The sequence below is a fragment of the Lathamus discolor genome, chromosome 6, assembly GCF_037157495.1.
Source record: "Lathamus discolor isolate bLatDis1 chromosome 6, bLatDis1.hap1, whole genome shotgun sequence".
NCBI lineage: Eukaryota > Metazoa > Chordata > Aves > Psittaciformes > Psittacidae > Lathamus > Lathamus discolor.
The window spans coordinates 52,281,941-52,309,772 of NC_088889.1; the positions used below are offsets into that span (position 1 = coordinate 52,281,941).

General features: G+C 40.3%; 1 protein-coding gene across 1 annotated transcript in view; it reads left to right on the top strand.

Annotated features, from left to right (window-relative positions):
• The first annotated feature begins 309 nt into the window (after positions 1 to 309).
• LOC136017484 (mucin-5AC-like) overlaps positions 310 to 27,832 on the top strand; it is a 62,335-nt gene continuing 34,812 nt past the window's right edge. Inside the window, exons 1-10 of the mRNA XM_065685797.1 lie at positions 310 to 349; positions 21,373 to 21,441; positions 22,386 to 22,439; positions 22,846 to 23,107; positions 23,513 to 23,627; positions 24,256 to 24,346; positions 25,181 to 25,290; positions 25,504 to 25,720; positions 26,665 to 26,790; positions 27,261 to 27,378. Of these exons, the coding sequence (XP_065541869.1) occupies positions 310 to 349; positions 21,373 to 21,441; positions 22,386 to 22,439; positions 22,846 to 23,107; positions 23,513 to 23,627; positions 24,256 to 24,346; positions 25,181 to 25,290; positions 25,504 to 25,720; positions 26,665 to 26,790; positions 27,261 to 27,378 (1,202 nt within the window). The remainder of the gene's footprint in view (positions 350 to 21,372; positions 21,442 to 22,385; positions 22,440 to 22,845; positions 23,108 to 23,512; positions 23,628 to 24,255; positions 24,347 to 25,180; positions 25,291 to 25,503; positions 25,721 to 26,664; positions 26,791 to 27,260; positions 27,379 to 27,832) is intronic.

The following is a 27,832-nucleotide window of genomic DNA, read 5'->3' on the forward strand; positions in this document are numbered from 1 at the left end:
CAGCTTTCAATATTTTGCCATCAGAGAGTTATTTCTTAAATAAGTCTACCTAAGGAAATGGTGAAATCCAGACAAATCCTACTCTCCCAGCTCATTCGGTTGAAACCAGGAGGACTGGATTTTCACAGTCGGTACAGAATTTGGCCCACAGTCAGCTTCAGGAAAGCATCTGCATCATTGACACTTGAGGAAAATTCCTGCATTATGGTATGTTTAAAGGCCTGCTTTCTCCATGTACTTCTATTCTGCTATAGACACTCTAAACAATTAGTACTAATGGAGTTGTTGAAGTAAGCCCAGAGCGGGGCCATGAGGATGATCAGGGCAGTGGAGCACCTCCCATATGAAGGTAGGCTGAGAAAATTGAGGCTCTTCAGCCTAGAGAAGAGAAGGTTGCATGGAGACCTCATAGCAGCCTTCCAGTATCTGAAGGCACCTACAAGGATGCTGGGGAGGGACTCTTCATCAGGGACTGTAGCAACACAACAAGGGAAAATGGGTTCAAACTAAACTGGGAGATTCAGGGCAGATACAAGGAAGAAATTCTTTACTGTGAGGATGGTGAGGCACTGGAACAAGCTGCCCAAGGAAGCTGTGATGCTCCATCCCTGGCAGCGCTCAAGGCCAGGTTGGACAGAGTCTTGAGCAACCTGGTCTAGTGGAAGGTGTCCCTACCCATTGCAGAGGGGTTGGAAGTAGATGACCTTAGGGTCCTTTCCAACCCTAACCATTCTATGATTCTATGACTCACTCCCACTAGCTGTACTGGTGTAACATTGGGTTTTTACTTCAAGTAGAGCATACTGTAGACATTTACATGTCTCTGCATTGCATATATGACACACACATATGCAATAACTACATAGACAGATTCTAAACAAGCAGCTGGTATTTTACTTGTAAACGCATCTCAGCAAGTCTCCTGGGTCTTGACGGATTGTTCCCAGCAGAAAAGATTGGTCCCTTTGGTATTAACATTGATGTATTTGGGGCAGAGGTGGTTGTCTGTTTTACTGAATCTGGTTTCATGTTAGGTCATTTCAGGGTCCTCCATTTCTGTGCATGTGTGTGACATCATTAGTTGCTGGTAGCAGACAAAGTCCTCCTTCTAACTGGAAAAACTGCTTTGCCCTTGAGTTCTGCAAAGGTTGAGAGTAGTTGTCATTTTATCCCTGATAATAAATCTCATATTCATTTTGACAAAGGCTTAGCTATTTAACAGGCGTCACACAAACTGAATCCATACAGAGCAAACAGTCAGACAGAGACTGCCATTGTGGATGACTTGTGTTACTTTCAGCCCTGCGCCTAAAAATGTCTTTGAGGCATGGTCTTGGCTCTACCTAAACACAATGCACATGCTGACAGATCAGAGCCTTGTAAAATAATTGCTAATAGATAAAGTAAATCCTTATCAAAAATATACTCTCTGATGAAAAGATCAATACAACTATAACCAAGCCACTCTGGAAGACATGTGAAGGCTACGGGAACACAAAACTGGGAGTTTCAGCTGAAATATTTCTGTAAAAATCATGCAATAGCATGAGTAACATTCTTTTATAGGAGGAAATGAGTAGAAAGGAATGCGCAATCCTACTCTTCTCTCTCTCAGTTTTTGATTTCCCCTTGCTTTATCGTCTGTTGGTTTTTTTTTCTAGTTTTCTGATTACATTTTATTAAGAATACTAGCATTTTGGGGCTGTGGGATAGCGGTTCTTAGCTGTCAACTCAGCAACATTCTTGAGAATTTATGAAACTCTAAATTCTTTAATAGCTGTGTTAGAACAACTGAGATTACTTATGTCTGTAAAGTCAGATTCCATTTAATACCCAATTCATTCTACACACTTATTCAGAAAGGTAGTTTAAGAACATACGCTTTTCAGAATAAACGAAATGCTTGCTTTGGCATTAGTGTTACCCTAACAGCTAAGAACCCCACTCATATGGATCAGGATTTTCCTGTGCTAGGCACTATAATATGACTATGGTCTGAATCGATTCTTTGAAATATACACATACATGCTTTGCCAAACTAGATTAGAGTTTCATTTTGTTTACATCTCTTTGCATTGTCCTATTATTATTTATCTAGATTTCATTAAGCCATGGTGGTGCTTGTAGTAGAATGGCATAGAATTACTCTCTGCTGTGCTGCACAAACATGAAACGTGAGAATTCTTAGAGATAAAAGGTAATATAAAGACACGGAAGAGAGGAGTGAGCGAACAGTAATAGGCATCTAGGGTTACTTATGCTATTTATTAAAGGAAACAGACAACTGCCTGAAACTGAGATTTTGCTAGTTACTTCTGTTGCAATGTAGCCCCTTCTGCTAGTTTTAGGACAGTAGTCACAGTGTTCATGGAGTGAACAGTAGTCATCAGAAAGAGGGGAGGGTTCAAAGCTGACTAGGGACAGAATCTTTTCTTAAACTCCAGCAAGCAATGTCATTTAAAGGAGTCTCTGAGACACAAGGATGTCCGCACACCACCTCCAAGACAAATAAAATTCAGAAGCATGACGTCCTTTCCATGGCTTGCCCAGAACAGTACAGAAAGGAATTCTTTATACCAAGTTGTTGAACTCTTTCAGTCACAAAGGCCAGCCAGTATGCTTAGCTGTGTTTAATTTAGTTTACCTCAAGGATCTGGAGATACAAATAGTTATATTGCCTCATTCATTTTTTCACTTGTTACCTCACAGATATTCTCAGCTTCCTCACTCATCCATACATACCCGCTTACCTCTGACGCATCTCTGCATTCTGCCTCCTCCTTCTTTCTAGCTACTATCCCTTTAAGAACCTCAAGTCCCACATTCTTCCTCTCCCCTCTCTCCTGGTCAGTGCTCCACTTTCCATCTCCATTTGGCTTCTGTAAAAGAAAGATGTCAACCAGTAGTCCAGTAGCAGCTGCAGCAAATAGCAAAAATAAAAGGGGCAGTGAAGAGGAAAATCATCTGCTGGCAACAGCTCTGCTGCAAAGGAAGTCATGAAGAGAGTTAGTCAGTCTTCAAGGACCTTTAACTCCTGTTTTAAGTTTGCTTTCTCTCTATACTGACTGCAACCACTATCTATATGCCCTTTTAACCTAATAACAACAACGACGAAGACAAAGAGATAGTGAACCCAAAAGCATTATATCAGGATCCCCCCTGAGCCATATATTTGTGGAGTATAGGATTCCCTCCTTAACATACTATGCTGGCCACTGCCACAGATAAGGTGTTGTGTTGGATGGACATTTCTTCTTAGAATCATAGAATCATAGAATAGTTAGGGTTGGAAAGGACCTCAAGATCATCTAGTTCCAACCCCCCTGCCATGGACAGGGACACCTCACACTAAACCATCCCACACAAGGCTTCATCCAACCTGGCCTTGAACACCACCAGGGATGGAGCACTCACAACCCCCCTGGGCAACCCATTCCAGTGTCTCACCACCCTAACAGGAAAGAATTTCCTCCTTATATCCAATTTAAACTTCCCCTGTTTAAGTTTGAACCCGTTACCCCTTATCCTGTCACCACAGTCCCTGTCGAAGAGTCCCTCCCCAGCATCCCTATAGGCCCCCTTCAGATACTGGAAGGCTGCTATTAGGTCTCCACGCAGCCTTCTCTTCTCCAGGCTGAACAGCCCCAACTTTCTCAGCCTATCTTCATAAAGGAGGTGCTCCAGTCCCCTGATCATCCTCGTGGCCCTCCTCTGGACTTGTTCCAGCAGTTCCATGTCCTTTTTATGTTGAGGACACCAGAACTGCACACAATGCTCCAGGTGAGGTCTCAGGAGAGCAGAGTAGAGGGGCAGGATCACCTCTTTCGACCTGCTGGTTACGCTCCTTTTGATGCAGCCCAGGATACGGTTGGCTTTCTGGGCTGTGAGAGCACACTGCCGGCTCATGTTCATTTTCTCATCGACCAGCACCCCCAAGCCCTTCTCTGCAGGGCCGCTCTGAATCTCTTCTTTGCCCAGTCTGTAGCTGTGCCTGGGATTGCTCCAACCCAGGTGTAGGACCTTGCACTTGTCGTGGTTGAACTGCATAAGGTTGGCACCAGCCCACCTTACAAGCGTGTCAAGGTCCCTCTGGATGGCATCCCTTCCCTCCAGCATATCAACTGGACCACACAGCTTGGCGTCATCGGCAAACTTGCTGAGGGCACACTCAATCCCACTGTCCATGTCAGCGACGAAGATGTTAAACAAGGCCGGTCCCAACACCGATCCCTGAGGGACACCACTCGTTACCGGTCTCCAGCCGGACATCGAGCCATTGAACACAACTCTTTGTGTGTGGCCATCTACCGAGTTCTTTATCCACCGAGTGGTCCATCCATCAAATTGATATCTCTCTAATTTAGAGAGAAGGATGTTGTGTGGGACAGTGTCAAACGCTTTGCACAAGTCCAGGTAGGTGACATCAGCTGCTTTACCCTTGTCCATCAGCTCTGTAGCCCCATCGTAGAAGGCCATCAAATTGGTCAGGCAGAATTTCCTCTTAGTGAAGCCATGCTGGCTGTCACCAAGCACCTTGTTGTTATTCATGTGCCTTAGCATGCCTTCCAGGAGAATCTACTCCAAGATTTTACCAGGCACAGAGGTGAGACTGACTGGTCTGTAACTCCCCGGGTCTTCCATTTTCCCCTTCTTGAAAATGGGGGTTATATTTCCCTTTTTCCAGTCGTCAGGAACTTCACCTGACTGCCATGATTTTTCAAATATGATGGCCAGTGGCTTAGCAACTTCATTCGCCAGCTCCTTCAGGACCCGCGGATGGATTCCATCAGGTCCCACGGACTTGTGCGCGTTCAGATTTTTAAGATGGTCTCGAACCAGATCCTCTCCTACAGTGGGCCCAAGGTCTTCATTCTCACAGTCCCTGCGTCTACCTTCTGAGACTTGGGTGGTGCAGTCAGAGCCTTTGCCAGGGAAGACCGAGGCAAAGAAGTCATTCAGAACCGCAGCCTTCTCCAAATCCTGTGTAGCCAGTTCTCCCGAGAGCTTCCTCAGGGGGCCTATGTTGTCCCTAGTCTGTTTTTTGTTTGCTACATACCTGTAGAATCCCTTCCTGTTCTCCTTAACATCCCTGGCCAAGTTTAATTCTAATTGGGCCTTAGCCTCCCTAACCTGCTTCCTAGCTTCCCGGACAACATCTCTGTACTCTACCCAGGCCACCCGTCCTTGCTTCCACTTCTTATAAGCCTCTTTTTTCCTTTGATTTTCCTCAGTAACTCCTTATCCATCCAAGGAGGTCTCCTGGCCCTTCTGCTGCACTTCCTTCTAGTTGGGTTGCAGCACTCCTGAGCTTGTAGCAGGTGATCCTTGAGTATCAACCAACAGTCTTGGGCCCCCCCTGCCCTCCAGGGCTGTATCCCATGGAACCTTACTAAGCAGGTTCCTGAAGAGGCCAAAGTCTGCTCTCTTGAAGTGCAGAGCAGTGAGCTTGCTGCACGCTCTTCTCACTCTCCTGCGGATCTCAAATTCGACCATCTTGTGATCGCTGCATCCAAGGCTGCCCTGGAGTACCACATTCTCAACAAGCCCTTCCCTGTTGGTGAGCACAAGGTCAAGCATGGCACCTCTCCTTGTCGGCTCCTCTATTACTTGCAGAAGGAAGTTGTCTTCCACACAGTCAAGGAACCTCCTGGATTGCTTGTGCCATGCAGTGCCATCATTCCAACAGATGTCAGGGTGGTTGAAGTCCCCCATGAGAACAAGCGCCTGCGAGCGTGAGGCTTTTCCTATCTGTCTGTAGAGTGCTTCATCCACAGGTTCTCCTTGATCAGGCGGCCTGTAACAGATCCCCACAGTAATGTCTCCCATCGCTGTTTTCCCTTTAACCCTGACCCACAAACTCTCTGTAAACTGCTCACCTGTCCCCAGACAGAGTTCCATACACTCCAGCCTATCCCTAACATAAAGGGCAACTCCCCCTCCCTGTCTGCTGGGCCTGTCTTTTCTAAAGAGCCTGTAACCTTCCATTCCAACACTCCAGTCACAGGAACCATCCCACCATGTTTCTGTGATGCCTATTATATCATACCCCCATAGATGTGCACACATCTCTAATTCCTCTTGTTTGCTCCCCATGCTACGGGCGCTTGTATAGAGGCATCTGAGCCGAGCTCCCATTGAAGCCGGCTCGTTGGCTGGAGCAGCTAGAATATCCGTACATTGTTCCAAGCATTTATTATAGGTGTTGGCAACTGACTGGGTGTGTTGGGATGGAATGATGCCCCTCTCCCCCAACACATCTAGTTTAAAGTCTCCTTGACCAGTCTGGCTAGCCTCCTACCAAAACTGTTCTTCCCCTTCTTTACCAGAGCAGCTCCACCAGCCCCCAGTAGACCTGGCCTACTAACTTCAGTCCTGTGTTCAAGACACCCAAACCCCTGACTACGACACCACCATTTTAACCATTTATTAACCTGGCCAATCCTCCTAGCTTTTTTTTGGTTCTCCCCTGTGTCCTGTGGAATGACTGTGGTCATTCTTACACTAAATGAACAGAGTGGAAGTAGTTCTCATCCAGGTAAAACTAACACCAGCTTACCTACTGTTCTTGTTTTAGGTTAGTGTTGTGGGAAAATACCTCCAACATCTTAGCAAAGCAAACACGTATTTGTCAGAAAGGTTTGATTCCATTTCCGAGTATCTAGTTTACTTTTCTGCTGAATTACAAAAAGGTTAAGAGTTTGATTTGGCATCCAATAAATGCTTTACCACACAACAGAATTACAGGGATCTCTCTGAACTAATGTACCACCCTGGGATAATATCAGCAGTTGTATGAACAACTTGAATTCCAGTAAATTCTAATGAACAGTCTTCTGCATTTCAAGCATTTTTGTCAAGATATGCTTTTTAAACAGAAGCAAGATCGCCCCAAATTCCCTTATGCTACAATGCATTGATTTGTTACATGACATATCACACAATTTATTCTCTTGACACATTTTGCACAGCTGGATCATTCTGATTAAAATATTTCCAACTTCTCCTTTCAAAAATACTTGGCATGAGTAGATCAAAAGTCTGTAAATGTCAACTAAATGTTTAAAATGTTGACAAAGTCATAGCAATTGGAAGGAGAGCCTTAGCATGGAAAACGTATTCTATCTGGCAGTGCTATATGGCAAAGTTATAAGAAGATTCAGAAAAAAATCAAAACTAGAATTGGTCATGTTCTAGCTAGTGTATAACTGATGGTTCAAGATAATAATTCATGTTAGTAGGCATGCAGTCATTCAGCTTCCACAATTCTGCATTATACATTGCCTTGTGATAGGAAGCATATTGTCCACTAAGTAAGCCAGCAAATGGAAAGATACAATCGTTATCAAATTACATTATTAAAGGAATAAGAAAATTTGTATAAGTGTCGTGGTTTAAACCCAGTCAGCCACACAGTCTCTACTCCCCCTTCCTTTTTCTTTCCTTCCTTCCCCCCCCCCCCCACCCCACCCCACCCCACTCCTGAAGGGATGGGGAGGAGAATCAAAAGAATGCAACTCCCACGGGCTGAGATAAGAACAGTCCAGTAACTAAGGTATAACAGAAACCATTACTGCTACCGCCAATAATAGTAATGATAAGAGAAATAACAAGGGAAGAGAATACGATACCACCAGCCGAAACAAGCCCGACCGAGAAGCGAGTATGCCCTTCTGAGTAACTTCCAGTTACCTCCCAAGGCATGACGTGCTGTGGTATGGAATACCTCTTTGGCTAGCTTGGGTCAGGTGTCCTGTCCCTGCTTCCTCCCGGCCTCTCCTCCTCCCTGGCAGAGCATGAGACTCAGAAAGTCCCTGGTCACAGTAAACAGCAGTGTTATCCGCTCTGTTCCCAGGCTGAAAGTCAAAACACAGTGTTGCACCACCTACTAAGAAGGAGAAAAATTGACTGCTACTGCTAAACCCAGGACAATAAGCTTCCATAGAAGTCTCTTCATTGATTTCAATAGGAGGTGAATGATGTTCTACATATATTAAATTCTTACCCAGCTGTGAAGAATAGAGGATATCTAAGGTTAATTACTAAAATATAAGTTCAAATTCTTATGGTTTAACAAATCAGCATAGTTGAAGAAAAATAGGAATTTGCATAGATCTCTGTCATTACTTTCATTATCTGGATCTCTGGACCACTGAAAAGACATCTGAATACAGTTCTTTCTCCAACATGTTCTTTGCTAAATCAATTTAGATAATCTTCCTGCCTGTAAGCCCACAGCAACAACTTTCCCACATTAATGTTCAAGGACCACTGGATGAAAAAAATGTCTGAGGAAAATGATTTTTAAAATAAGTTTTTGTGTAGAATTGACTAAATTACATGCATAAACACACTTACATTCCTTTCTCCTTATGAACAAATACTAGCTAGTACAGTGACTTATCAATAGGTACACCCAAAAGAATAATCATCAGAGTTTCCTGACATTCTGTTCTATTCTCCTTGGTTTCAAAATACATTGAAGGTTTTGCTCCATTCAGAACTCCTATACTTCAATCCACAAATATTCTAGCAAATAGTACTAGAGCCAGATGTCTTTCTGGATACAGCTAATGTCTCTGAAGTACAGAATGAGCCTGTTAAGTTCTTTCATGAGTGGTTAAACTGGAAATTCTTACCAGAAGTCTTACTTGTCTTTGATCTTGATATATATAGGATGTTGCTGTTGTTAGAAGCAAACTAGCCAAAATAGAAAAACCAACTGGATTGTCCAGAGTGTATATACAACATGCTCTGTGGTTTAGATCACCTTAGCCTTCACTGTTAAGGTGAGTTTAATGATAATCCAACAATATATTTCACTGCATACAATAGTCCTAAAAGGTTCCATCACACTTGACACGCTTATGTTCAAACTGAATACAATGGAAAAACTCCTTATCAACTTGAAAGCAGAAAAAAAGTAAACTTATCTCTCAAACATATTAAAAGTGCCTAGAAAGTCCTTGAGTTGCAAGTCTGGGGCAAGAAACTTTAAACGTTACTTTGAAGTTATTGTTTACAATGTCATAGAACTACTGTACCAAACTCAGGGCTTCTGCAATACTGACACGTGATCCACAAAGGATAGACATAAGGCACTGAATATGCCTCCATGTATGGAAAGGCACACCTTCATCTGAGCATTACTCAACACAGTCGAAGTGGGAGGTGAAACATTGCTTCTGTGAGCGCAACAAGAGAGGACTAGTTACTTTACTCATATTAGGACAACCTGAAGAATACTTTAATATTTTCCTAGTGCCAACATATAACAAAGTCATTGCAGGTAGAAGAGGCAATTCTCTCACACCTCTGCGCAGCATTTTTAACTAGCAATTTTCAGTAATTAAGAGATTTTTACTCCAGAAGCATCCAGTATCAAGTTTCTATCATAATAGTATGGAAATGAAGAATCTATTAGTTCCTTCTTGATACATTTATAATAAAATTATGTTAGCTAGGCAAAAGATAGAAGGGAAATAGGACACAGAGAAGAATTTTGCACACTGGCATTCTGTGAGGAAATTATAAAGTTGAAAATAAATCCATGGACTGCTGACTCTCAGAAGACTGCCGTAGCCACTTCTGTAACAGACCAAAAGATTCCTGTTAGCGATTACACTACTACTTTGTTTCTGAATTAGAGCCAATTTATTTTTATGTCTTCTCTAGTAACATTTTTTGCAATATACCTCAAGATTCTTACCGTGAATCATATTCTATCCAAGTTCATACTCAGACATAAGCAAAAATACTCAGTTTTTGTTTCCTAAGTACTTTGAATGAGTTGCAAGTGGTTTGAAATTCAGCTTCTTTACCTATGCCAGCAGAGGCAGGCACTCTTTTGCTGTCCCTTAATTCTTGCTTGGTCTTAAAATACAAGATAATGTGCAGTCTGTGGAAAGCAGAAAGTTGCTTGCAGTATTCCTGCGCAGCTTCTTTGTCTGATTAGAAAGGGACGAGAAATAACACCAAATTCACATCCATTCTTTGCCTTTCTTATTCTGTTAGCTGCCTGCAGAATATACTCAGTGATATGCTGGTGCTGTACTCACCGCGAGGCTGGACAGTGTTTTGAATTTCTAGTCCTTACTGGTATTTTTACAGGTAATACACACAGAGCATTGGAACAGGGTAACATAGCCACAGCTACATGGCTCACAGCCATGGATATATTTTGTCAGTCCTTATGTCTTATGTATAGGACAATGCCTAGGAATTCAGAAAATCATACTTTTATGAAGCATTTTATGAAAGATGACTATATATAGAAAAAAGAATTAAACTAGAACACTGATTCCCTGTCTCTGAGCAAATAGAAGTGCATTTAACAACCTCATACTGATTTTTAAACATTAAAGAGGAGCGCTGAACTTGAAATAGGAATGAGTAAGGAAAGCAAAGACTGAAAGAGAATTAGTAGGAAGGGGAAAAGTCTTAAATGCTGAAGGTGTTCCTGCAGCACTCAGATGTGCTACAAGAAACAAAGAGAGCTTGTATGAAGTCCTAGAATCTCCCTTTAAAAAATTTAAGTGGCAAGTATGTTATCTATAAAAGGTGTGTTTTCAGTTCATGTACTCAAGAATCTGGAGAACAATAGATCATAAGCCACAAAAAATGATTGATTCATATAATTGTCAAAACTTTGGAAAATAATTAAACTCATGATGGGTGAACACGATCTTACACAGAGAGGCAGTGAGAATTTGGAGCCAGGTCATTCACAGAATCACAGAATCACAGAATCCCAAGGGTTGGAAGGGACCTCAAAAGATCATCTAGTCCAACCCCCCTGCAAGAGCAGGGTAACCTACAGTACATCACACAGGAACTTGTCCAGGCGGGCCTTGAATATCTCCAGTGTAGGAGACTCCACAACCCCCCTGGGCAACCTGTTCCAGTGCTCTGTCACTCTTACAGTAAAGAAGTTCTTCCTGATGTTAACGTGGAACTTCCTATGTTCCAGTTTACACCCATTGCCCCTTGTCCTATCACTGGATATCACTGAAAAAAGCCTAGCTCCATCATCCTGACACCTACCCTTCACATATTTGTAAACATTAATGAGGTCACCCCTCAGTCTCCTCTTTTGCAAGCTAAAGAGACCCAGCTCCCTCAGCCTCTCCTCATAAGGGAGATGTTCCACTCCCTTAATCATCTTTGTGGCTCTGCGCTGGACTCCTTCAAGCAATTCCCTGTCCTTCTTGAACAGAGGGGCCCAGAACTGGACGCAATATTCCAGATGCGGCCTCACCAAGGCTGAGTAGAGGGGGAGGAGAACCTCTCTTGACTTACTAACCACTCCCTTTCTAATGCACCCTAAGATGCCATTTGCCTTCTTGGCCACAAGAGCACATTGCTGGCTCATGGTCATCCTCCTATCCACCAGGACCCCCAGGTCCCTTTCCCCTTCACTACTTTCCAGCAGGTCAACCCCCAACCTGTACTGGTACATGGGGTTGTTCTTCCCCAGATGCAAGACTCTACACTTGCCCTTGTTAAATTTCATCAAGTTTCTCCCCGCCCAACTCTCCAGCCTGTCCAGGTCTCGCTGAATGGCAGCACAGTCCTCTGGTGTGTCAGCCACTCCTCCCAGTTTTGTGTCATCAGCAAACTTGCTGAGGGTGCACTCAGTTCCCTCATCCAGGTCATTGATGAAAATATTAAACAGCACCGGTCCCAGCACCGACCCCTGAGGAACTCCACTAGTCACAGACCTCCAGCTAGATTCTGCGCCATTGACCACAACTCTCTGCCTTCTTCCTTTCAACCAGTTCTCGATCCACCTCACTACTTGATCGTCAAGCCCACACTTCCTCAGCTTATCTATGAGGATGCTGTGGGAGACAGTATCAAATGCCTTACTGAAATCAAGAAAAACCACATCTACCGCTCTACCATCATCCCTCCACCTAGTCACTTCCTCATAGAAGGCTATAAGGTTGGTCATACATGACTTCCCCCTCATAAAACCATGTTGGCTGTTCTTAATGACCCCCTCATCCTTGATATGCCTAGTGATGGAGTCAAGAATAAGTTGTTCCATCATCTTTCCAGGGATGGAGGTAAGGCTGACCGGTCTATAATTACCCGGGTCCTCCTTCTTGCCCTTCTTATAGATTGGTGTGACCTTTGCCATCCGCCAATCCTCAGGCACCTCGCCCATTTCCCACGACTTACCAAAGATGATGGAAAGTGGCCTAGCAATGACCTCCGCCAGCTCCCTCAGCACCCGCGGGTGCATTCCATCCGGACCCATCGATTTACAGATGTCCAGTTTGCATAGCTGATCCCTAACCCAATCCTCATCTACCAAAGCAAACTCCTCCTTTGTCCTGACTCCTTCTGGGGCTATAGAAATCCGGGGCCCTCGGGGAGAGTCTGCAGGAGTAAAGACAGAGGCAAAGAAGGCATTCAGCACCTCTGCCTTCTTTATATCCTCTGTCTCCAGGGTACCCACTTCGTTCAGCAGTGGGCCTATATTGCCTCTTGTTTTAGTTTTATTTGCTATGTATTTGAAGAAGCCCTTTCTATTGTCTTTAACCCGACTAGCAAGATTTCACTGACCTGGTTCACTGTGAGGGTCAGCAGAGTGCCAAGGCTGGAGCAAGGGAGGGAGTACACGTGCTGCTGGTGAAGGGGAAAAAGGTATGAGCAGCTCTCCTTCAGGTGGGTTGAACTGAAAACTGTATTGTTGCATTGGTGTTTGTCTGCTTGGGATGGATGCCAGGTAACTTCTATAATCTGAAGAATAGGGCATACGAGGAGATAAAGAATGATAAGATTGACTCCTTAGGCAGAAGTTCAGCTGAGCCTTTAAAATCAGTTAGCACTGCTGTTGTGGTTTAACCCCAGCAGGCACCTAAGCCCCAAAAAACCACTCACTCAACCCACCTGATATGATGGGAAAGAGAATTGGAAGGATAAAGTGAGAAAAATCCTGGGTTGAGATACAGACAGTTCAATAGGTAAAGCAAAAGCCACATGCACAAGTGAAGCAAAACAAGGGAGGAATTCTTTCACCACTTCCCACTCACAGGCAGGTGTTCAGCCATCCCCAAGAAATCAGGGCTCCAGCATGCATAATGGTTACTTGGGAAGACAAACACCATCACTCCTAACATTCCCTCCTTCCTTCTTCTTCCCCTAGTGTTATTGCTGAGTATGCCATCATATGGTCTGAAATATCCCTTTGGTCAGTTGGGGTCAATTCCCAACTCCTTGTGCACCCCCAGCCTCCTCGTTGGTGGGCTGGTGTGAGGAGCAGAAAAGCCTTGACTCTGTGTGAGCACTGCTCAGCAATAGCTAAAACATCCCTGTATTACCAACACTGTTTTCAGCACAAAATCAAAACATAGCAGCATACTGCCTACTATGAAGAAAATTAACTCTATCCCTGCCAAAACCAGCACATTCTCCACCTTTAATTCCATACCATTTACATCATGCTAAGGTAACGCACTATCTGATACAACCTCATTAATCACCACCCCTCTTCCCATCCTTTGATATAATACACAGATGTCATTTGCCTTGTCTATGAACCACCCCTGTAATACCTCCAAAGCCAGAGTTTTCTTCCACATTTCAGAGTACCTTGCATAACCAGTTCTAAAGTTAGTGTAACAAATTAAAAAGCAGTAACAACCATATTCGACACAGAGCTCATCTACCGTTCTCTCTCTTCACATGCTTTTCACAGTGAGGCTGCATGTGGTTTTGTTTTCCATGGAGAAACCTCTCTGAAATTTCTTACGTAGTATGACATGTTATACTAAACAGAAAACAGACTGCACCATCTACCCCAAGAATTCGTGAAAGGAACCTATGGCCAGACTATGTCCACCATTTTCTTACACAGTGGCAGTGCACATACATATTAGGGAAAGTTAACAGGACATTAAAAAAATGGTGGAGAGTGAACATGAAACCCTGGGTAGGGCTGGTAAGCAAACCCCTGGTGAGTCACCTGTAGACTGATGGAAGAACTGTTGAGACTATGGGAGAAAGGTGAGAAAAGCATGAGCAGGACAAGCCAAGGACAGCAACTAAACCTCTCCAGAGATAAATTGAAAGGGTGTGCCGGATCTCTGCTTAAGGTAATGCCAACTTGGTTTACGTTAATTGCAGACTGTCACTACTTTACATTAATTGGAGAGATTATATCCATTGTCAGAATTGTGGGTCAAATGACACATATATTGGATTTACTGTTACAAGAAGCACTTTTAGTGACCAATCCATTGGTATAGGGTTTTGGTACATAATCAGCGTAAGAGTCAGAAGAGTATTTGTCAGACAATTCCTTGATTGTTGTGATTAATTTCCAATAACCTCCCACCTATAAAATAAGCTGGTCTGTATCAACTCTACAGATCTATTCTAAATTAATTTCCAGATTATTTGATGCTGAGATGTCAAGATAAGCTTCTGGGATTTACACACATTACAACCGAGAAAAACAGACAAAAAAGCAGGGAAGAAACAAAAATGCTTTCAACAGCTCTGTAAACATTCCCTCCTGAAAACAAAAAGACTTTGTTCTAGTTCTAGGCAATATCCAAACTGTGGTCCTTTAATAGATTCCTGATTTACATTAACAATGAAGACAACTGCTTGAGTTTCTGTTACTACAATACTTCAAAACTTGCTTCTGTAGTTCCTTTTCCCTCTTACAACTGAATAGGAGAGCTTGCTCCTCCCTGCCTACGTAGATAGGCTCTTTTCTCTGCACCATCTGGGAAAGTCAGAAGTCCTCCGACTTCCTTATTTCAACCTACAAGAACCACTTGGAGCAACCACCCATGTGACCAACGAACATATTTACTTAAACCCTTCTGGGTTTTGTGATATTCTCATTTCCAGATATAGTTCCCTCAGCTGTCAGTAAAATCTCACAGCCTGATAATATTCTAAATTTCGCATAAGCCAGCTAACAGAGTGACTGGAATTTCTTCTATACATGTTTTGTTATTACCGATTTCACCCACTCCTAGTGGTAGAAAGAGAGGATGTATGGTTGGCTAAGCTGAACATTGGAACATCATTTGAATGTTACTACTCCCTGGAAATCAAAAATTTCAGTCTAAGCAGCAGCAACAATAACTCCAGACTATGTAAAGTTTTGAGAAAAATACCTGACCAATATCTTTTGAACCAGGACAACCTTTACAGCAGCTATATAATACTGGGCACTGGTAAACGTCTAGTGAAGTAGCATGTTCAAGTTTGACATTCATTGTTTTAGTCACAAGGAGTTATAATGAGTGAAAACTAAAAACTGTCTCAGAAGAAGAAAAAACTGCTTGATATTAGCACTCTGCGTAGCAACAACTCCAGTAAGAGAGACAGGGCAAGGGAAAAAACAGCCTTGACCCCAGTGACACACCTAGTCATCCAAGGTACAGACACCCTCCTCACCTTCACCCCATGAGTATCAAAAGCACTAAATGTCCCCTCAGAAAACTCCTCCCTTTATCAGTAGTCCCTTGCTCTAGTTTACCCAATCAGAAACAAGAAACTTTCTCCAAGTATTTCAAAGTAACACAAGAAGATCCTGGTATTCTGATACTCCTCTTACACAGAGGTGGGTGTAACAGAGAAGGGAAGCAAGCTCTGCTACTTCTGGCCATCACATGTAGCCCACTGCTGAAGGTATATGCACATTAGTTGCTGAAAGCCTAGTTTGTTGGGTGGCTTGTTTAAGTGCTTAAGTGGGACTAGCGTATGTTTATTTAATACAGCTAACTCGTCATGTAAACACGGTATCATTTGTCTTCACTATGTACAGATGAATTTATATTCATTATGAGTACTGGCACAGAATTAAACAACGTTCTATGGGCAGGAAATGCAGTCTTTTCTTTTCTCCTAGTCTGCTGAAGCATGAAGATACAGATCTAGGGTGTGTAAACAGCTTACTACTGATTATGAAGATGTAACTTCATTAAACATCCTGGATATTTTGACAGGGAATATGTTTCATACTGGCTGTAGGAGGCCAGTATGTTGGCTTAAGTACCCTAACTTTGCTATAGTAAGCTACCACTGATTTCAGTCCAGAAATCAAATCCAGATAACGCTTCATAAACACACAATTTTTTGTTTATTTTACAATACTAAATGAGGGTCTAATATACATAGTGCTAACAAAAGTGAAACTGAAATAAATTGGAAAAAAAAAAATACACTATTCAGTTCAGTAACACCTGAATTGAACATCGTATTATATTGTCCCATTTTTTTATGGAAAAAAAAAAAATTACAATTGCAGGGTAGGATTTTGATAAGAACCCAAGGTAATCAGGCATCCAAGCTGTGATCATATTTTACAACTAGGACACCTTCCCCACCTTGTCTCCTTCCCTCGTTTCAGCAGAAATGACAAACATGAGCAGAGACTGCTGAACTGAATCTTACCAGGCATGCAGAAGTTAATACTGTCCTGTTTTATACAAACAAAGTCCTTTCTGCATCCCTAAAAATCCTAGTATATAACTTTTTATATATAGCTGTCAGGTGTCTCTTGTGAAATCTCCCACTGAGCACCAACTCCCATTTCTTACGATGAAGACATTCTGATCTATCAGCTACCTTCATTCTTGGCTGAAGATGAAAACAAATGGAGGACAAATGTGTATAGCAAGTGTTGAACTGTGAACATTTTTGTTCATCTTTTACCATATTAAAGGTCCACTGCCCTTGGAAAGAGACAGAAATCTGACCAGAGCAATTCATACCACCTATCTCCGATGCCAAGCTAAAAAAGAAAAAAGAAGTAGCAACACTGAATGTGTATGATGTATCAGTCACAGGCCATAGTCAGTCTAATATTTATTTTCTCCTACAAAGTTGGTGTCTGGTTGTCTGACTGTCTGAAATTGATTCTGGTATTTTCTACAAGAAGGCAAAATCAGATTATACAGAGAATTTAAAAGTAGATTTCAAGGTTTAACCCCATCCCTAATAAAATACAGGATACAGTCTATGAGAAGCTAACTTTATGTTCCTCAGATAGCTGCCTAATGCCTTTGTCAGCACCACACAGAAGTGTTTCCATGGCATACACTCAGTGTGACTATGTGGTACTGCAGGACCCTTCAAGGTTATTAGTCTGTTCTTTCCACAGGACGATGAGCTGCCCCAAGAGGCAACCTAATGGTTCTTACATATGAAATACTCCACACCTCCTTGGACTTCAGAAAGTAGCAGGAGTTTTTGCTAAGGAGCTGCCTGGCACCAGTTACAGTTTTGAATGACTTAGAATAGTTACTTGCATGCCATCTACATAACTGTAAAGCAACACCTTATTAAATTTGTTCCAGGACCTGTTATTTGTGGAGGAGGAGTTGTATTTTATTTGCATGATATGTTTCTTTATTAGACTGAATCTTAACAAAATATACGTACATGTATCTATATACTCCTCCCAAAAGGCAAATACCATTGGCCAGTTTCTGAGAAAGGAAGAGGATCCTCTATTTACCTGTTCATTTGCTAAAATCCCCAAAACTCCACCTTTCTAGAGTCTCTGAATCAATCTGGGACTGAAGCCAAAGTCACCTACTATATAAGAGCGACAGAGCACAGGTGAACTGCTCCTCCTGACCAACTTTAGACCTGACATACTTGTGCCAGACTCCGCTCAAGATGGGGTCTGGCAGGGGGATATGGGTATCAGAATGGGCTTTCCTGTTAGCAGCTTGCTGTATCCATCTGATAGGTAAGAAGCTACCCTCTTTTATTGGGAAAAGAAAACATATACTCTGTTTAGATCCAGTAATATATTTTAAACAACAGTACTCATTATTTCATTTAACAGATGGTTGCTTTTGAAAAGATGTCTTTGTGGGTTGGGTTTTTTTTTTCAATTTTCATTAAATATTAATGTCTGTCTATTAACTGATTTAATTTAATATTTTAATAATAATTTAAGATTGCCTTGCAGTACTGCATATAACTACACTTGGAAGGTAGCTCTGAAGACAAGAACCAAAAAGAACCATTAATCATGTCTTAAAATGTCAGGTTTTCGGTATCAGTTATGCCTTACAGAAGTACTTTATCCCTGCTGCAGTTTGTATTAGGGTTGATTATTGGGGTTTTTTTGCAATTTAAACCACTGCAATTTCCAATTGCTAGATCAGACCACTGCTCAATCTTTTTCAGCAACTTGTCACCTACCAGGAGCTGATACCAGATTCCTCTAGATTTCTTGCAATTTCTGTTGCAAAAGAGACTAGAAAGGAATATTCATGTGGCAGCCATTTTCAGTAACTAATTCTGCATTGATAATACCCTACGCAAAGAATATAAAACACTGATATTGGGTGTGAACAGGACTGGGAGATTTGGCATATGCAATCCATCATTTTTCATGGGTTTTTTTCCTCCTGTAAATTATTATATCTATCAGGGCTGGTCTTGGCAGTGGTTTTAATATAAGTAGTCTTATTAAGTCAGTGGGACCATTCATATTGAAATTACTTGCATGAGTACAAGCTTGGTAGGTCAGTCTCCTTCATGTATAGTAATTATTGCCCTGTCGAAAACATTTTTATATCTTCTGATTGCCTATGTAAATTTATCTTGCATATCATTTTCAAAACAGTAACAAGTGCAAATATACTTTTAGGCTACTTTATAGATTATGAAATAAACACTAAAATACTGACAAGTTGATTTAAGCACAAAATACAACAGCCACTTAGAGTACAAGCTGACATTTAGTTACACAGTGTCAGTAAAAAGCATCTTCAGCCATTCACTGAACAAGAAAGTTATTTGTACTGTGCAATGCTAATCTGATAAACTGCTTTGGAAAAAGAGCAATGGTTAGACAGTGTCCAGCAAACTTCACCTTATTTGAATCAAACTTTGTGGAAAATATTTTCAAATGCCTCGAGTGACTAAAAAATATTAGCCCAATCCCACACTATGCCCACATACATCCTGTGCCTGACTATATTTTGGGTCAAATACTAACTTTCATAAATTGATTGTAATGACAATTGCGTATGTGGATTGGCAGCTGGATATGACTTAGTAAGATGCATCCAGAAATATTCTTAATAATTAGGTAGGTTCCCAAATTATCAATTAGTAAATTATCTTGACTATTCTTAAACTGAGAGACATTTCTTTTCATAATGGTCAACAACGTGGCATTGTGCAATTGCTAAATAAACCAATGCAGCTAGAATTTCCTTGGGAATGATGTATTTGCTAGGTAAACAAAAGCCCCTGCTATTTCCTTGAGAAAAATTAACAGACCAAAATATATTTATATACTATTCTGCTCTGTTAGAAAGGTTCTCATGCTAGAATAAACAAACATTCTACGATTCTATGCCAGATGAGATTCCTTTAGATGTGTTGGGTGAGAGCAAATTCTGGTCTGTTATTAAAACTTACAGCAGCATTTGTCTCATCTGATCAGTATCAATTTTTCTCACCAGATGAATTATAATGATATGACTGCATTTACTTAATGACATTATCTGTGATACTGAAACACTAACAGGAAATTAAAAATGCGTTTAAAATCTATCCTAAGTTACTTATTTATACATCACTACAGGTCACTCACAAAGTTAAATGAGAAAATAATTAAAAGCTTAGGCCTGAAAGAAACTGCAGACACTGCAGCAACTTCTAGCTAAAGTGATGCTGCTCTGGGATCAGGTACTCAATCTGCTTACATGGTGGGAACAGTCAGGAGCTGTATCAGAAAAATAATTACAGGAAAAAAAGGTGCCCTGGTCCAATTATTTTTAAGGCAAAGGTAGCTGTCAAGCTTTCATTGAGGTATTTGGGCTGAGTTTCTTAAGGGAAGGAAATGGTCAGCAACGAATGTAAGCACCTAAGGTGACTGAGGTTTACGGCACACCCCTGACTTCAGCATTTCTCTTTACTCCACCAACGTGGCTCCCTGTTCAGTAAGATGGATGTTATGGATCCATTTCTGAGTCAGTGAACTCTTCCCACCTACTGTATAAGGAAAAAGGGGGCTTAACTTAGGACTTAATTACAGAGGCAGTCACTCTTTTAAAGAGAAATTCTCTAGACACCTAGGCTGCACATTCACATAATCCTGATGAGGATTCAGATATTAGTAATTTCATCACCTAAATCTTTTGAGGATTTAGACTTGGCAGGTTACTGGTACATGTTATTCAACATGTTCCAAGCACAGTTATTACATGCTGACAGGATTCAGTCCTTCACAAAATAAGGTTGTACCTGTTTTTCTTTTACAGGAAATTTTTTACTTATATTTCCTGATAAAAGACAAGAGCTGAGAGCATTAACCTGGAAGCTCAGGGTTAGCCTTTTTCTAGGCATCAAGTTTTCATGTCAAAATTCTTCATCTCTCAAAAAGTCTTTGTCAGTATTTCTGCTGGTGTGGTACTGCTGGGCCGTGCATGGAAAGGAATTAAAAATGTATGGAGTCAGGATAGAGAGACCTCATCTGTAAGACAGTTCACATAGTTGATCTCCTAACCATTTAACTGGAGGTACAAAAATAATCCTTGAAGCAAGGCACAATACCAGGAAAGTTTTGATGCATCTGAGTGTCCTAATCATGTGGTCACATGACCATGGCCTGTATTTTACACCTCTGTCCCACTGTTTTCAGCACAGTGTCTCAGCTTCAGGTGGTGTAGTAAGAGCCCTTGGTCAAATAGGCTTACAGTATGATGCTTAAGGTTTTCTGCAGAGAAGATGTGAGTTGGAACCATTTCAGAGTGAGAAGAGGGCTAGAAGAAGAAACCTGGTTCTTTTGGTTCCTTCTCCTGGGTTACTGCTCTGGCTATGGACCCTTGTATTATCATTCAGAGGTGCTTTCTTACATCCAGCTGAAAGGCAAATCTAGATCCCTGACTGAGGCTCTAGATTTGCTCCTGAAGGCCCTATGCTTAGGAGTAAAAGAAACTGGCATATAAGCACCTGCAGCCATTAGCAGATCAAGCCCCAGGTCCCTTGTTTCTTTTAACCAGTTCTGTGCCCTTTCTTATTATTGCCTAGCTACTGCCCATGACTCTTACATTTTGTAAATTCTTCCTGTAATTGTTTCACCTATTAATGAGCTTTAGTGCAGCAGTGAATTAAGGGCTGTGATCCAGATATTAGAACAAAGAAATGAGATATAAATGAATTGTTATTTGAATTTAGAGCTGTATTTGTAATAGAAAGTCTCTACTGTTACGTTTTACCTTTTGGAGGGGGCTGTTTCTTTCTGATGTGATAGAGGACTCTCCCCTTTGTCTTATATAGATACATCTGGGTCCTTTGATCACATCTAAAAGCTTTGATTTAAAAATTCAGATACAGGAAATTGTATTTAATATGCTTTTTACAATTTATTCACAGGAGCTGACACTGAAATCCAGCAGGAAACAGGAAGCAAATACATGGAGGTTATTCAGCAGACACAAAACAGTATGTTCATTTATACTGTGTTTGTATCTATTTGCCACATCTCTGCTTAATAATGAAAATGCCTAAAAAACCTCCCTAGATATTGCCAGTAATGTCAAATAAAGATAGATGTGTATTAAGAAGCCCCTTTCTCTATAATAGTATATTTGATAGTATACTAGATAACAGATACCAAATGCTAATCACACAGAGTAGTTATATTTGTGTAATAATAGTCAACTAAAAAAACAGATGCATGTTTGTAGAGGCTGTATGCATATGTGCATTAATATGTATAAAATAATACCAAAGTGGAATACACATGCAGTGTTTGGTTCCATATAAACAAGGAAATTAGATCACTTTGGCAAACTGTCAAGTCAGCAGTTGATGTTCATAAATCAAGATGGCAACCCAACTGCATTGGTTTCTACAATGTAATGATTTGCGATCAGCCTGTTAACAGATCTGTGGCCATTTCTAGAGGGTTTCAGCCCCTTAACAGAAAAATATTAAACAGAGAGCAAAGAGGATAATTACATTGTTTATTCCCTCCTTAGAAAGAAAAGGTTTAATGAGAAGGCAACTATGCTTTTGTACCAACAATAGGCTAATCTAGTACCGCTTAACCCTTCGAATTTTTCAGTGTGTCTGAAGCACTCCAATATGCAGAGCTGTGAATTTCTACTTCTGCTAACACAAAACAGACTTCCATAAAAGGGTCAAAAAGGTAGAAAATGCAGATCATCACAGTTGAAAGAAATTTCTTATGATTTAACTATACTGATTTTGAATTTTAGTACGGACTTTTAACCTATCCATGGCCTGTGAAACAGAAAACAAGCTTAACATTGTTTCATTAGAGCTGGCATATTAATTTTCTAGTCCTTTCTAGATAATTTTAGGTGCAAATGTTGGTATTGTTATACTAGTTGGTTTTTTTTTGTTTATTTCTTTTCTTCTAGCTTCTGCTATGGTAAACATCATCTGGCCAATGCTGACAAATCCATTAATAAGACGTAAGTAGAGAAAATTAAATGTATTCAGTAAGTTTTCAGCTTTAGGGGATGTAGACAGAGCAATGTAATACAAACAGGGAAAGGGACTGGTAAAGGAAGTCATGGATTCTTTAGAGGAGAAATACAGTGATTAAGAAACATAATATTGAAGTGTTAGCTGAAATGTGGATGACTAATAAAGCTCTAGCTGAACATAACTATAACCATTTATAGGGAAATATGAGTAACAGATATGAGTGAAGAGTGAATATACAGTTTTATAATGGATAGATGGACAGAAAATAACAAATGGAGGTAGGCAGATGGAAACTATTTAATGATAAAATGAAACCTAGAGAAAGTTGATTTTCACATATTAAGGTCGAGAATTTTAAGTCATTTATTTACAGCTAGTGTTAATTCACAGCTTCCAATCCTGCTCACAATGGTCGTGTGTGCAGCACATGGGGCAACTTCCACTTCAAGACCTTCGATGGAGACATATTCTCCTTCCCTGGGCTCTGTAATTACATTTTTGCATCCCATTGCAACACTCCCTATGAGGATTTCAACATCCAGATTAGGCGCACAGTGGTGGAAAATGCTCCAACAATCAATCGTATCACCATGATACTTGAAGGTATAGCTGCTGAACTAACAAAGGATGTTGTAACGATCAACAGCAACAGGTGAGTTCATTCATAACACTTGTTTGGTAACCCCATACTTTTTTTCAAACTTGAAAAGTACTTTGGTGTATTTTGAGGGGAGAAATTATGTTTTTCAATTAATCTGACAATTTTACCATCATGAATAAATTGCTATTAATTCCTTTCACAGTAAATGAATCCTTCCCTTAAAAATTAACTTAGAAATACAATTTGGATGAAAAATCTGAGAAGTAGGATACAAATTCAGATCCATATTTGATGATGTTATTCCATCTTATGTTTTAAATGCTTTTCTTTCCACATAACTGCATTATTTTAGAATTCCTACACATGCTGGATACCACAAGCCTTTTCTTTTTTTTATTTCTCGTTATCAAACATCTGGATCAGAAAATGCCTAGCTTTCTTTCTGCCTTTTCCCAGAGTTCAACTGCCATACAGAGAATTTGGAATTACGATAGAGAAAAGCAGCATTTATATCAAAGTTGCCAGCAAAATGGGTATTGTGTTAATGTGGAATGAAGATGACAGTATCCTGGTAAGAACTGCTCCTGGACCTGTCTGCACCTTCAGGGACCTGAGCTTATTTTTGATTAGGCTAGTCCCTATCTGTTTAGGATGTTACTATTACCTTCTGCTATCATACTGTTGAGCAATTCTTTCTTAGTGTAAGATAGGTTTACATCTAGGTAGTTCTAAAAAAAATTACAGGAATTTACATCCAGTGGATAGCAGGCATCTGCTTAAAACAGGGTGAAAAATCACTTTCATTGTATCATTAACACATTGGCATTGTTATAGGGCATACTTACCCCTTCAGGTATAATTTTCTAGCAGAATTTCACTCTCTTAGGACTTCATTTTTACTATGGATTTGATTTTCTTTCTGAAGAAGGAATAGAAAGAAAGAGGCTAAGAGCAATATAGATAATACAGTGAAAACATAAGTCTGCATCAATAGCATCAATAACTTGAACTCTGTGTTGTACATCAAATCCAAACCAACTCTTCATTCTATCACCCAGGTTTGAATTAGATTGCTAAATAAAGTTACACAATTCTGATGAAAATACTTAGAGGCAGCAGTTGCAGGTGCTTTCAGTGGTCTTGAACATATTTTAGAATGTTAACACTAACATCTATCAATTTACTGTCTATTATTTTAGCTGGAATTGAATGAGAAATATGCTAATCAGACCTGTGGACTTTGCGGGGACTTCAATGGCATTCCAATTTACAATGAGTTCTATTCAAACAGTAAGTTTTTTAAGTAATACAATTGGTTTCTGGAGTCTTCAACTCGCTTTCTTTGTATTCTTTTAACTCTAACATAATCAGCATTCATCTTTTCTATCCTGTTAAATGATTTATCCAGAAGTTATGATTCAATCTCTGTTGAAAAATATGTAGTGCAGAGATCAGGTAATGTGATTTAATATTTAAAGCATAAATATAGTACACGTGCTAAGAAGTGATTGATTGCATATTCCTCGTATGCCACGGTTTATTTACGTTATCAGCTAACGCTATAAAACTGAGTCAGATTTCAACTAATAGCAGAAATAGCTATAGAAATATATTCAAAGAAAAATGCAATTGCATTGTCTAGGCAGTACATTTATTGTTTCAGTTCTGTCTTAAAATTGCTATATCTACATTTTCCTGATAAGTTGAATAATTTTTGTAAGATCTTATCTTCAACATTCTATCCAGCATTGGATAGCATTCTATTCAGCATCTATCTCCATTGTTCAATCCCTGTTTAGATTCTTTCTCTATTCCCTGCATGAGCTCAACATAATCTGAAAACAGTTTGTTATTTTTCTAGTAAAAATCTCAGTTTGCATCCAGATGTAATAGGCTGAAAATTGTTTTCTAATATTTACTTTTTCCAGGGTGCTTTCCAAGATAAATTGAAACAGGGATGTAGTGCTTCCTTTGGAAGGGGTGATGATCAAATTTAAAGACTTAAGGGCAGTAGCTGCCTTGGCCAGTCTTGAGCAGAATTTTTGAGAGAAGAAAAAGATATAGCACAGTTGCATTGAACAAAAAAAAAACCCCAACCTTCATTATTAAACTTCTTTTGTGCAGATATTAAGATTACAGCAATGCAGTTTGGGAATATGCAGAAAATGGATGGGCCAACAGAAGTCTGTGAAGACTCCACTTCTACCCTGCCAGACAATTGCACTGATATATTTGTAAGGATTTTTTTACTATTTCATTTTTCTTTCAAACTTATCCATATCCTTCTGCAGCTTCAGTTGGGTCAACAGGAAATGCCCTTGGGAGACGGCAACTTAAGGGAGCTTACATGATTCTATTAAAGAATAGTTATAAAAAGTAACAATACAAATATATTGCTCTTTTATTTTTTGTTTAGTTTGTTGGGTTTTAATTTTTTTCTTCCTAAGGATGACATATGCAAGGAAACATTGACCAGCTCTGCATTTGCAGAGTGTAATCACCTAGTTGATGTTAAAGAGTACATTACAGCCTGCCAAGAAGACTTGTGCCGCTCTGAAGTGTCTAAAAACGCCTCATGTATCTGTGACACCTTTGCTGAATACTCCCGGCAGTGTGCTCATGCTGGTGGGCATCCTCTGAACTGGAGAACCTCAAAACTTTGTCGTAAGTATCACAGGAGATAGCCTTAGTTTATGCCCAGTAACTAACAAACAATAAGCTGAGATGATGCTGAGGATGAATGAGAAATTGCAGACCATTCAAGACAATTGCATTTTCCAGAGGATTCTGATGTGCAAGTTTCAGCATGAAGACTTCAGCAAAAGAGCGAAGGTTTCTAATGTAAACTGGATTAAATATTATCAAAGACTTATATGGATACTCTAGTTTAGAGTCAAAGTATTATTTAATTAACTGGGATGGTAAAAGAAGCAAATAAAGGAGAAAGGAGCAAGAAAGAGGCAGGCTTGCTAGCTTGTATTCCTGTTTCTCTCCTTTACTCATGGTGGCTATAGCATTTTTTATTCTCTGTTGTTAAGTGATTGGATCTGCACAGGTGTTAAGTACTTATTTATCTCTTCTTCCTTGGTAGTGAGGAGTCTGCACCAGTGTAATCTTCACAGAGATTTGCACTGAATTAAACACATACTAGATTATGGGGTGTAGTTGTTGATACTGTCATCAGACTTGCATTTGCTTCAGAACAAAAGCCCACAAGGTACTATTTGCCCTTCCAATGCTATCTGGAAAATGTAAATATGCTAAAGCTTGAGGAATTTGAGTTTTACATTTCAATAGCAATACAGGTGTTCATGTGAAGGTTGCTTTCAGCAGAAACACAGGCCTTGCTGACTTAGAGGGGTCATTACCTTCTTGTCCACACAAATCCAGTCACTGAGCCAGTTTGGCACCAGGCAATCATGGAAACCACGTCTCAACTGTAAAATAGGAAACTAGGTGACTAAATTAGCAAATTTTGAGATCTGGCAGTTGACCTGCAGTTTAGTGTGGTTTTTACATTTAGCTGTTAAATGAATATATATATTTTCATACACAGTGAACCAGAAATACTTTTGACTGACATAATCTCTCCTCCTTCAAAATTTTAGCCAAGAAGTGTCCTTACAACATGCAGTATGAGGAGTGTGGCTCCCCCTGTGCTGACACATGCACCAATCCTGAACCATCTCAGTTTTGTGAAGAACACTGCATGGACGGTTGTTTCTGCCCACCAGGCAAGTTATCATGTACTCACAATTCTGATCTCAAAGAACAGCAGCAGCTTACCTGTAGGATTTGGGCAGGTTCCTTGGGGTTTAAGTTCCCCTTACTCACAGCTGTAAATGACCACGATTTGTCATGTCGCAGATAGTACTGAGAAAAGAAACCTGAATTAATTGCCAATACATATGCAACATTAAGAAAGCAGGAAAGCAGAACAGTAAACAGCTCAAGGCCAGTACCTCAACAAGATACTTACTATACTACAGTAAGTCCCTTTTTCAAAGCAGATGGAGTTTAAGAATATAAAGGTTGAATCCTTCATTGTACAAACTGGCATAGTCTTACTGGCCTCAGCATAGGTATGTCCATTCATGATAGCTGCAGATCTAAGATGATATTTAGGATTTGTAGCAAATAGAAATGGTGTATACGAAATACCTCTTTAACTGATCAAGTTTTTGTCTTTGTTTTGTTAATCTAGGGACTGTATTTGATGACATCAATAAATCTGGCTGCATTCCCCGTCAGCAGTGCTCCTGTGTTTACAATGGCAATGCATATGCCACAGGAACCTCCTTTTCAGGGCAATGTCATTCCTGGTAAACTTTGTAAATTTTCCAACTTACTATTTCCTCTCACATACTGAGTTTAATGGTTTATTATGTGCAATTGCATCATTGGTAATTGATATGCACATTTAACTGACTGCTACAATTCCAAAATATCAGTAAAGAACATTCTGTGTTTTATTTAGCAATAGCCTTAACAAGCTTTGCATTCTAACTCAAGGTGATCAAAGCAAGGATTTACCATGCTTAGATTTCTTACCAGTCAATTAAAATGCTTCCTCTTTGTTTATTTTGTTCAAACATATGGACTTCTCTGAAAGAATGAAATTTGCGTCATTTATGTATTTGCAGATACTTACTTTCCGCGGTGAAAGGAAGGGATGACACACTACAGCCTCTATTTTACAGTTATTAATCCTGTACCTGTATACTACCACATCGCCTTAGAAAACAGAGATGCTCTGCATTAAGAATAGACATGGGG